Genomic DNA, 12,404 nt, shown 5'->3' with positions numbered 1-12,404 from the left:
CTGTCACAGGAACAGAGCTGCATCATAACCCGAGGACCCCATGTACAGTGGTTTACAGAGACCCTTACTACCTATAACTATCCTATGAATAACTAGTGCATGTGTAGTGTGGGCCTTTTCCTCAACATGATGAAGCAATAAGGAAATGGCAAGGACATCTTAAAGTGCCTGCCATCACTGGCCATGAACTCTAGGACAAGCTTCTTTCTCTGACTCCTCTTACTGATGCCCACCCAAAGGAGGAAAAGATGGTGAGATGCACTCCCCTCAAATGTTAGATACGATTACTTGAGGGAAGGGGGCTGGCAGAGGGGGAATGAGAGACTTCTCTTTTACATCATGACTTCTCTATTGCTTGAATTCTTTTAAACAAACATATTATCTTTTCTACTGCACATAACCACCCCCAGATCAAGAAGCCAGACTTACCGAGAAGACCAAGACGGAGATGTGAGCAGAGGACCCACTTGCCTAGATGCAATCAACTTGCTGAAAGCAGATGGGTAACTCACTTGGAACAAAGTTTCCTCCTTGTTTTTTTTCTCTATAGGAGAACTGGTAACACTTCGGGCACTGAGGTTCTCTTTTCTAACGGAGGAAAGATTAGAGGTCGTTTGTTTTCCTTCATATTAGAGAAGCAACTACGTGAAGAGTAATTCAACCTACCTAGGATTGGTTTTGTAAAAGGATTCTGCCATCCCAGAGTTTTTCAGTGTGGGTGCTATGACACTCGAGTTTCTATGAGGAGGTGCCACCAGCCTCAAATTACCCTGCTGGGAGTCACTGTTTCTAGTACCAGTCTTTGACTCTATGCGGCACAGCTCCTTAAAAGAGACAAGCACAGAGGAGTTGAAAATTTAAGTACCCAAGGTGTGTCAGACCCTTTACAAAAATCACTTGACTTTGAGTATCATCAAAAACGGAAATAGTAAAAGCACACCAAAAACAAGTGGGCCTATAACACAGAGACAAAGAAACCAAACCTACCATAAACTTCAGAAAGCAAGAGGTCTCACAATTACCTGCAAACTTTTCACATTTGTGTTTTTTGTAGCAGATCCAGAATTTGCCTGCGACCCTTTTCCAGGCATGGCTTTGGCACTGGAAGATTGCTCACTTGCATCTTTGATGAGGCACAATTTTGGAATCTTAAGTTTTTTGGGAGACTTCACTTTATCAATAATTGCATTTGAACTACTCGTTTCACAGAGTTCTCTAGTTTTTGGAGTAAATGATACAATGATCCTATTCCCAAAGACATCTTCGTTTTCCATTCGCTTCTGAGCCCGTTCTGCACTATCTTGGTTTATGAAGCGGAGGATCGCACTGCAGCCCGTGATGCTCAGCACTTTCCCACCACAATTATCGGACAGGCGTCTGAGCCTGTTGCTGATGCTCTTGCCATCTTTATTTGCTGGTAGGTTATAAACATAGAGCAGAGTGTGGCACTGCTGACACAGAGGAGAAGTATTACAACAGGTTAACTCAAGGGCACACATTTAATTACAAAATAATAACAATGAGTGATCTCCAACATGCTAGCCACTTTGGAGGGGAGGTAATGATAATTTTGACAAGAGAAGATGAACTTACTTAGACTGAAAAACATAGAAAAAGAGAAATGTATCTGAAGTTATCACTCCAGTGAATGAGAATAGCAAGACCCAATGTTCTGAACAATATATATACATATATATGTATTTATATATATTTATATATATGTATATAAATATATTTTTTTTACCATAAGGAATAAGGATGTCTATAGTAGGTAACCTTTCACCCTAAATACTATATTTGACTTACATACAGATCTTCCAGATCAGAAAAGTGTGTGTAAACAGAAGCAGAAGGGGAAAAAATGTAGCTACAGCCAACAGACTAAAAATATAATGAACAAAAACAAAACTGAATTCAGAGGGTGGTTCCAAAGACTGAAGTAGGGCCAGACCCTGGTATCCCCAACTGCGATCGTCCTAAGCATGTGTTTAATCTTGGCTTGTTCTGGGTATCAGGGAGTGCAGGACTAGCAGCTCAGGTGCTTGGGTCAGGGACCCTGGAGAGCCAGTCTCTGCTCTGCTGTGATCAAACTGTGTGACCGCCAATGAACGGCTTGCTTTTTCAAGTACTGACTCTCTCCTTCTTAAAATGAGGATGTTGGATGAGATCATCTCTAAGGTACTTCTGTAATTCTGAAGGTATTTAAGTACGCTAAAATTGAACTTAATATATGGGACTGCCTACTTTTCTGCTTCATCTACACTATTGTTCCTCTCCATCATTACAATTTCTTTAAGAGTTACACAGATATTCTCCAAGCAACTTAGAACATATTCGACATTGCAGTAAACATTCCTATTACAAATTAAGACAATCGGAAACGTTTATCCTGCTAGAAATATGCTCACATTCTCCTATCATGACTTAACAGGCTGTAGGTGTAGCAATAACCATGCCTAACGGTGCTCGTGCATGACAGGGAGTACAATAAAACAGGCTCAGAGGCCTGCTGGGCGCTTACAGTTCAAATGCCTAAAAACTGTTCAATTACTCTATTTATCTGACTCCCAACACACCAGCAGGTACAAACCATCACCGCATTCTTGACCCACAACATTTGAAAACAAAAGTAGCAATTCTTATTCCATTATTTCATCTGACACAAAGTATTGCTAGCTTTGAGGACACTATCAAGTGACCGTTGCTAAGGTAAATCAAAAGTCGATTCCCTATGACATTTTGAAAAATAAAAACAACATTCATACATATCAAGTCTCTGTATATTTCTAAGAGAAGAACTGAAGGTTTCTAGGCCTTATTTCAAAATCTGGCCAGCCTTCTATACAGCACAGCCTACCCTCAGCTTGGAGACCCCCTTAGTAAGGGCTGAGTTCAGCCTCCCTAATCTAACGCTGAAATACAGCAAAAAGAATGCAGACTCACTTACTGGCATTTTTAATGGTGACCTGGGGGGCAAGTTGGAAATGAATTCTTCAAATCTGATCAGTTCATTAGCATGATGCAGCAGTGCTTCTGAGGCCTGGTTTTTATGGATCAAAATTATATGGAAACCATGTCTGTGTCTCAGGTCACTAAGTTCCAAGGCAAAATTGACATCAGCTGTAAGAAAAGTACAGCCAATCACCAAACATTAGAAACACTTGACAGAGACACATAACTCTACTGACTGTGCTGAGAAGAAAGGAACAGCTGGATTGTCTTCAAAGTTGCTCCCCCCTCCCTTTTCAGAATAGGAATACATTTCACATCAGACAAATTAACACGGTAAGACAATTTTACCACCTACTTATACTGAATCCCAAGACTACTAGTAACAGGGAGGAAATATTAATATTTTGGGAAGTATCAATTTTGGAATCTTAGATTTTTAAGATGAGCAACATTGGGCCCAAGGCTAAGAACAAAATTACATTTTCTTTATAAACTTTGGCCTCACAAAAATCCTTACTCAAGCCTGACCAGGCGGAGGCACAGTGGACAGAGCATCAGACCGGGATGCGGAGGACCCAGGTTCAAGACTCCGAGGTCACCAGCTTGAGCGCAGGCTCATCTGGTTTGAGCATAGCTCACCAGCTTGGACCCAAGGTCACTGGCTTGAGCAAGGGGTTACTCAGTCTGCTGTAGCCTCACGGTCAAGGCACATATGAGGAAGCAATCAATGAACAACTAAGGTGTCAGAACAAAAAATTAATGATTGATGCTTCTCATCTCTCTCCGTTCCTGTCTGTCTGTCCCTATCTATCCCTCTCTCTGACTCTCGCTGTCTCTGTAAAAAAAAAAAAAAAAAAAAAAAAATCCTTACTCAAGGTCCAAGGAAAAAATACAGAAATCTATGTAGTCCCAATTTTTTTTCCTAAACAGTTCCAGAGATAAGCACCAATATGCCCTATGTATTTCAGCCTCTTTGGGGCACATTTTACTTTAACACGTCCTAACTTCTATGATAATTCCACAGCTGAAATGAGCAGATGTTGCCACACTTACTGGACACAAGAACCACAGTAGCAGGAGCAGTGTGCGTGTTTGCAAACCTTCGGAGGCTCTGGCGGAGCTTATCATCAGCAGCATTCTTCGCAGTAGCATTGATGTGGGCAACGGTTACCTGCATTCATTTATAATATGGACAAATGACAAAGGCTGAAAATCACTATACATTCTGTCCACATCTTAACTGACTATCTTTGAGAGGACTCTCTCATTGCTATTATTGCAACCTGAAATGGTAAAAAAATTTAGCCAGGTCACAATAATTTCAAACTTCGTTCTCCATAAGAATTACCTGGTTCCATTATTACCCCTGCTCTCATCTCTAATCTTTTGCTTCTGCACTTTATCCATCCCCATTTCAAAAAATAGGTAGAGCCCTGGCCAGGTAGCTCAATTGGTTAGAGCATTGTCCCAAAGCACAGAGGATATGGGTTCCATCCTCAGTCAGGGCACATACAGGAACAGAACAATGTTCTTATCTCTTTCCTCTCCCTTCCCCTCTCTCTAAAATCAATACAATAAACATTAAAAAAAGAAAGAAAATAGGCAGAGAAAAGGAAGTAATCTGAAGTGGTTATATGAGCTCTAATCAATAGCTTTTGCCAACAATTTGCGAGTGGAAGATATTTGATATGTGATTAAAATAAGACTGGGGCTACATTTGACGTCATTTGTCTATGTTATGTATACATCATCTATGGCTTTCAGAATCTGGGGTTAGATGGTGGGAGAGGAGAGGCATCGAGCCCTTAAGGAGTTAAAATGTGTTTATTCCAAACCTGGCCCGTTGGCTCAGTGGTGGAGTGTTGGCCCAATGTGTGGAGGTCCTGGGTTTGATTCCCGACCAGGGCACACGAGAGGGGTGCCCATCTGCTTCTCCACACTTTCCCCTATCCTTTTTTCTCTATCTCTCTCTTCCCCTCCACAGCCGAGGCTCCACTGGAGCAAAGTTGGCCCAGGCACTAAGGATGGCTCCATGGCCTCCGCCTCAGGTGCTAGAACGGCTCCTGCTGCAATGGAGTACCGCCCCCGATGGGCTGGCCGGGTGGCTCCCCGTTGGGCACATGCAGGAGTCTGTCTCTCTGGCCTTCCTGCTTCTCACTTCAAAAAAAAAGTCTTTATTCCTATTAAGATGATCAGGCTCACATATAACAGTCTCCAAAGCAATGAAAGGTTTGTTTTGAGAGGCGCTGCAAGTACATGCGATACAAAATAGTATTAGTTTTTTTTAGGCATCAATATGGTAGGTATATCAATAAAACTACTTGCCTAAAAGTCAAAAGAACTGGATTCCAGTTCCAGTTCAAGAGAACAGATTCCGGCATCAATATGGATTTAAATCTTAATTCATCTACTTACTGGCCATGTGATCTTAAAAATGTTGCATAACCACTTGGGGACCTGTTTCATTTGTAAATTTCAAACAATAAATCCTATAAGACTCATTCACAGAATACTTATGAAAATCAAAGGAAATGATTCATATGTAGCTATCATACTGGTATGGTACTAGTCAAATATAAGTAGCATAATTTAAAGATCAGAAATGATTAAATGATTCCTACTCCAGCAGGCCCTCAAATGATGTCGTTTCATTCAAAGCTACTTTATAACATTTATGAGATGCTGTAGGCACTTAACTTTTTTTATAGTATATTTGGAAATCATTTCTTTTTTTTAAGGCTTTATTTCTTTTAGAGTGACAGAAAGTGAGAGAGAGAGAGAGAGAGAGAGAGAGAGAGAGAGAGAGAGAAGGGAGAGGAGCAGGAAGCATCAACTCCCACATGTGTTTGACAAAAAAAGCCCAGGGCCTCGAACTGGTGACCTCAGCATTCCAGATCAACACTTTATCCACTGTGCCACCACAGGTCAGGCCAGGAACTTAACTCTTGTTTATATCAATTAGCATATGATAAAACTGATTTCATTATATGTCATTTCACTTGAAGTTGCAGAACCTACTGACAATATTAAGACTTACTATACTTTAGAAATAATCTTTTGTTAATTTCCTTTATTTGCAAACTTAGTACAAATGAACATTACTGAACAAATTGTTGAACTGTAATTCTTAAAATAAACAAAACACATGGTTTGACTGATGGTGTCACTGTGGACAGTGCATTGACCTGGGATGCTGAGGACCCAGGTTCGAAACCACAAGGTTGCTGGCTCAAGTGTGGGCTCACCAACTGGAGCACAGGATGCCATCTTGAACATGAGATCATAGACATGATCCCATGGTTGCTGGCTTGAAGGCCAAGGTTGCTGGCTTGAGCTTAAGGTTGTTGGCTTGAGCAAGGGGTCTCTGGCTCGGCGGGAGCCCCCAGTCAAGGCACATTATAAGAAGCAATCAATGAACAACTAAAGTGATGCAACTACGAGTTGACGCTTCTCATCTCTCTCCCTTGAAAAAATATTTAAAAAAAATAAATTTTTAAAAACTTAAAAATCACATGTACCTATTATTCAACCATAAGATTAAAACAGTTTTTTGTTTTGTCTTGTTTTTACCTGGCAATTATTCAGCTCTTGAATAACTTCTTTGTTTTCTTTACTGATGTCACACACACAGATGAATTCTGCTTCTCTGTGACCTTTAAAAAACTTCTCACGGATTCTATGTACAACAGCAGAGGCTGAGCGGCCGGAGGGAACTGAGCAGTTTTCAATATCCCAAAAAACTCCAATGGGGGGTAAGTTCTCCAGCACCTGTCCGGCTACTGTAACTTCTGGTGACCCTTAAGAAATAAATGTTAACACTTTCAATTACATATAATGAAAATGGCAAATTAAAATAAAACAGGTAGCTTCCGACCACTCTAAGTGGCAGAAAATGAAATTATTGATGGATATTAATTTTAAAGATATTAACCTCACTGGTTGATCTAATAAAACAAACAACCCCAGGCTGCCATAGTATTTCTAGAAATTATTCCTATTTTTCAGGTGAGAACAAATCTAAAGATTGAGTTACTTTAAGCCCACAACAACCCATTGAAAAACACGAGCCGTTCTCATGCTGGCCATCATGTGTCTCTGAACACTAACACAGGTGAATGGACGCTGCAGCTCTGGGCCCTGATTTTCATGCTCCTCCCCTGTTCGTCTACCTACTCAGTAGGAAAGAACAACGAAGAGGCGATGAAAGGTGAAGTGTTTACTGTGCTCGATTTTAAGTGATTTTTAGTACGTCATTAATATCTGACTTAATATTTTAAAACTGTTTTTCAAAAACTAAAATATCACACTAGCTACTTTTGGGGGAAATGCTCTTAGGTTTTCAAATATTTTTCACCAGCCATCATTAAATCTTTCTAAATACATACTTAGTCCTTCTAGGCAGTACACAATTAACAAACGTGATTATGAACCTAAGTTGACACCATGTCCCATCCAGCACTTTTTCCTCCTAATACATTCCCCATTTTCCTATACATCACTTTTATCATCTATAGTTACTCATCTATAGAAATAAAAAGATTTTTATGAAGAGATGGAAATGGAGATTCACATGCACAGTAGCTTTAGAACCACAGAACTCTAAAATTAAGTGCAGAGTTAGTATCAGATATTAAAAACTATCTAAATATGCACATTTTATACCATACTGTCATTTACCAAATTTTGAAGCAGCTTTGTCTAGACCGGTCGCCAACAACAATGTGGTCTCCTTCCCTGTTCCTTTGGTTCCACAGCCATTACACAGAGGGATAGTAACAGGTGCGGTCTGAGTACTTGGAGGTGGTATATTTGGCCAGACTTTAGCAGCAGCAATTACACTATTTCTTGCCGGCTGTTTTAAAAATTTTTTTTTTAAAAAGGAGGGTTCAGATATATCATTTCAGAACCTAGAGCTACATATACAACCGAAAACACATTCTAAGTGTTTGTCCGTTCTACCTGCTAACCTCTAATAAAATGCCTTCTCAAATCATCTTTCCCAGAATTATTAGTTACCAACTCATGAACTCACTTCAAGAAGAGACTTGAAATGATCAGGGGAGGCAGTCACATGATCAGACCTTGACATTCTGGGGCATGTTTCTGCTGCAATGGAGACCTCAGACACACTTCACATAATGGAGATTAAAGTCTTCACTTAAACATAGGGGGGACTGAGGCCCAGTTTCAATTTCCCTAAATTACTACGAAAGGACAACATGCAGTTACCAACGTAACACGAATGGGTCCGTGCATAGGGTGCTAGTTACAATCGTGCTCTAGCCTTCAAAGACAACAAACCACGAGGCTTTGCTGAATTAGGTTCACATGTAGGAAAACAAAATTTATTACAATGGGCCATAAGAACATAAACTGCAGAAATAACTACTCTCTAGCTATTTGAATGGACACTCCCACTTTCCCCTTTGCTTCTTCAGGACCAGCATACATCAGGCTCCTAGGGAGAAAGCTACATCATGGAAGGATCTTCAGCCCATGCACAATTAAGATTTTTCAAGACATATGCACTTTAAAAATGTCATTCCTCAAACCTCAGCTGCCCACAACAAATCAAATAAAAAGATACAAACCTTGTTTAGACAGTCTTCGCAGTAAAGGGAGCCCTTTAAACACACCGGAGGGACCACATTTAGGTGCAAAGAGTTGGTGCATAAGTGGGGTGTTAGCTCCGACTGTGAAATGTGCTCTTCCAAGTGCCCTGGAGCTCCACTCGCGAAATCAGAACAGGGGGGATAGCCAGCGGAGGTGTAGCCCTGGACAGCCGGGAACTGATGCAGCTTGTGCACGTTACCATGGCACGGCTGGAAATGGAGCTTTCCACAACAGGGCAGGTGTTGGCAGGAAGATAGATTACTTTCTAGACACATGCTGGGAAAGTCACTTGCAATGCCGGCCATACTGTTCCTAGCTAAGGCATTCTGGAGTGAAGATGCAGACTGGAGAGCAAACCCTGACCCTACCTGACATGTGATCGTCCTGGTGCTTTGCGAGTCTGACAGTGTGCCCGTGTGAATCAAGCTACCAGCACCTCCACTACCGCCACCACCATCACCACCACCAAAATGCATTGGTGAAGTGGAGGGTTCATTAGTGCAATGAGCACAGCAGCTTACTTTGGGGACAGGTGGAAGCTGTGTTTTAGTTTGCTGCAGAGAATGTGGATCTGGAAGTGGAACTGCTGGGAAAAGTTTAGAGCCAGCATGAAGGGGAGATGGTACATCCTTTAATTCCACAGCAACTTTCTTGTTCTCCATGTAATTTTTCTGAGAAAAACAAAATCAGAACAGCAGTTAACTTTAAGAGGCCAGTGATTTTTGGTTACACCCTGTCGCATTCAACCATGAAAAGTGTTCAATCCTATTTATAGCACTCAATCATGACAAAACAAAATGAAATAGAAGCTAAAACCAGGGGCATTCTTCAGAGAGGTCTGCAGGAGGTGAATATGGAAAGTCAACTAAAATTAAGACTGTGTTCTTCCTGAATTTTAAGAGTCTAGGGGAAGGGTCTTTGGCAATCCAGGTAATCATCTCTATCTCAGTGACCTCCCTTTGATAACATTCCCTTGCCTCACAGCATCTTCTGGAGACTAAATAGGTGGTATGAAAACAACACAGTCACAAACAGCATTCAAGAAAGATCGCTTACAAGCAAAGTGCTTTGATGAAAATACTTAAAATTCTTGCAGTCAAATCATAGGGGTCTTAGTAAGGTCCTCCAGAGAAGATTCCAAACATTATGGATGAGCTCAGCCATCTCCCCAAGTGACCCATCTGTGGAAAAGTGTAAAGGTGTTGCTGATGACATTTAGCAAACCCAAGGATATCAGGACCTAAAGCCATAATGCCAACAATTTTTCTGTAGCCAGTGAAAATAATTAGAGCAATTAGAAAACTGGGAAAAGGTACAAGAGAAATATGTATAGTTTGTCATATTCCTCCCACACAGATAGAGGAGGCCAGTATACTTATAAAGGTTGTAGCACTGGTGTCAGAGGCCTGGGTTTGCATGTGATACAAGTTTAGGGACTAAGTTAGTTAACCCCTCTACACTTCTGTTTCCTCATCCTTCAATTGGGAACCACAGGATGGACCTCCTACAATTGTCAGGATAAAATAAGGTCATGCACATAAAGCTCTCAGCATAGTACTCACCCTGAAAGGAGCTCTAACTAATTAAGGACCTTTATGGACTGACTGCAAGCCTATTAAGATGAAGAAGATGCCCTTCCATAGCAATATAGACATACTCATCCCTTGGAGCACAGAAGGGTCCATCTGCTATGACTACTCCTTTGCTGTGATTCTACACCACCCAGGAGAAATCTGAATTTTCAGTTAGACTTTTCCTAAAAGGGAGGTAATAGCAATGGACTGACCGACCAACAAGCAGTGTGTTCAGCCCTTTTGGTAATTAGAGTTCAGACCGAAAATGAATACACTGGCATTCTGATTTACATGGATCTGGCTCTCATGGGCAGGGTTATTATGAGTTGGTCTCCTTGAACATACTCGACTCTGGATGCCCCTGACAAAAACCAAGTTTCTGGATTTCAAATTGAGAGTGCAATTCTGTATCATGTGATTCCAGGAGGGCCAGATCTGCCAAGGAAGCCTTGCTTGAGCTGCCAACCCTTCTTGTTAACTGTCCCAAAAGTAAAACATTTCCAAAATGACCCAAATTACTAATGTCATGCAACAAAGGTAACCATATAATGAAAACCATATAATGAAGACAGGGCGTTTGTTTTTTTTTAAAAAGTTATTAGTAATACCTTTATATAAATTCATTGTCAAGTTTCATTTAAATCCCAAGTACAACAGCAAAAATAGAAATAGAACAGTGGTAATGTCATACATGAAATGAAATCAGGAAAAGTCAAAATTATTAAGAAAAGACACAGGAAGAAGTTAGAACTGTATTTAAAAATGCCAGAGATATCTTTTTTTTGTGTGTGTGAGAGAGAGAGAGAGACAGAGAGAGGGACAGATAGGGACAGACAGACAGGAAGGGAGAGAGATAAGAAGCACAATTCTTTGTTGCAGCTCCTTAGTTGTTCATTGATTGCTTTCTCATACGTGACTTGACTGGGGGCAACAGCAGACCGAGCAACCCCTTGCTTAAGCCAGGGATCGTGGGCTCAAGCTGGTGAGCCTTGCTCAAACCAGATGAGCCCATGCTCAAGCCAGCAACCTCGGGGTTTTGATCCTGGGTCCTCTGAGTCCCAGTCCGACACTCTATCCACTGCACCACTGCTTGGTCAAGCCAAGAGAAATCTTGAACAGAAAAAGACTGTCAATAAGGTCCTATCAATCTTTCCTTGATTATAAAACTAAAAACATAGAAGGCTATTGTGAAATAAAATCTATTTTATACCTTCCTCCAATTCTATTCTACAATGTGTATTTCATCTTTGCAATCTGTGACTTCAGTGAGAAACAAATCTTCCCCAAATGTTAACATCAAATATTTAAAACATTTACTGTTATTTAAGAGTGGAAGTACAGGAGTTCAAAAATTATGCTCTCATTGAGTCAGGAATTACAGTAATGCGCTACAAGAAGTAAAAGAAGCTGGATACAAAGAAAAGTTTGCACAGACCCCAGGGAGAGAGACTGTCCCAGACCAAATGCAGCTCTCAGCTACTTGCATTAGAAATTTGCTATGTCCTTAGTCTTCACATAGTTACCGTTTGGGGACTAAGTGGCAACGTCTGCTCAGGACGAGAAAAGCAATTAGAGAATTTCCAAAGCCATGGCTTAGCATCATTATCTTGTTGAAGCCATCCAAGTGTTCTACTGCAGGGGTTCTCAGTTCCGTTTCCTTCCATCATCCAGCCACACAAAGTTGTTCAACATTCTTTCATCTTTCTTTTCTTTCATTCTTCCACCCTGTTAAAAACAAGATTTCAATGTTACAGTACGTATATGCATAGTATAAACTCTACTATTAAAATATGAGACTACAACTATATTTGCGGTGCAATGGCTCTCAAACAAGTCAGATCTTAAGGAATAAAAGTACAGTATATAGAATGGCTTTCAAAGAATATCACAGGTTACTAAAATTTGATGGAACTTGGTTGACCGTTTATGCTTAAATTCTGACTGTATCAATCTGATTTTTTTTTAAATCTATATTTTTCTATTCCTCATGTTTCATAGTTCTTACAATAAAAATGAACTCTGGATGAGCTCTATTCCTCTTCTATAAACAGCCATGCTTGAGAGAAGTAGCCAAATCTTGGATACGTGCATATCCCTGAGTGAAACTTCTCCTCTTCTCTTAGCTGGAGACAACTTCCTCCAGCTCTGAGTAGAGTTTTTCTATAGTTTTTCTAAATTCTCAACTATCTCGACCTAAAGACTTTACTTATGAGAGTCAAAAAGCGCACAGCAGAGGGCACGTCATTTTAGTAAAAGAATAACTAC

At 40.6% G+C, this 12,404-nt stretch overlaps 1 protein-coding gene across 3 annotated transcripts in view; it reads right to left on the bottom strand.

Annotated features, from left to right (window-relative positions):
* MARF1 (meiosis regulator and mRNA stability factor 1) overlaps positions 1-12,404 on the bottom strand; it is a 42,375-nt gene that overhangs the window by 27,106 nt on the left and 2,865 nt on the right. Inside the window, exons 1-10 of one of the 3 annotated variants that reach the window (XM_066274780.1) lie at positions 11,663-11,801; positions 9,622-9,746; positions 8,544-9,236; positions 7,630-7,804; positions 6,523-6,749; positions 4,006-4,123; positions 2,948-3,120; positions 1,023-1,451; positions 667-824; positions 430-588 (exon numbers count right to left, since the gene is read on the bottom strand). In XM_066274780.1, coding sequence (XP_066130877.1) covers positions 430-588; positions 667-824; positions 1,023-1,451; positions 2,948-3,120; positions 4,006-4,123; positions 6,523-6,749; positions 7,630-7,804; positions 8,544-9,227 — 2,123 coding nt within the window. In that variant the 5' untranslated portion in view covers positions 9,228-9,236; positions 9,622-9,746; positions 11,663-11,801. Of the gene's footprint in view, positions 1-429; positions 589-666; positions 825-1,022; positions 1,452-2,947; positions 3,121-4,005; positions 4,124-6,522; positions 6,750-7,629; positions 7,805-8,543; positions 9,237-9,621; positions 9,747-11,662; positions 11,865-12,404 lie in introns of those variants that run through there. The other 2 variants (XM_066274778.1, XM_066274779.1) reach the window with 2 other exon arrangements.

This window comes from Saccopteryx bilineata, chromosome 4, assembly GCF_036850765.1.
Source record: "Saccopteryx bilineata isolate mSacBil1 chromosome 4, mSacBil1_pri_phased_curated, whole genome shotgun sequence".
Taxonomy (NCBI): Eukaryota; Metazoa; Chordata; class Mammalia; order Chiroptera; family Emballonuridae; genus Saccopteryx; species Saccopteryx bilineata.
The sequence above is the reverse complement of the archived record's forward strand: the minus strand, read 5'-3'. Positions and strand labels throughout refer to the sequence as shown.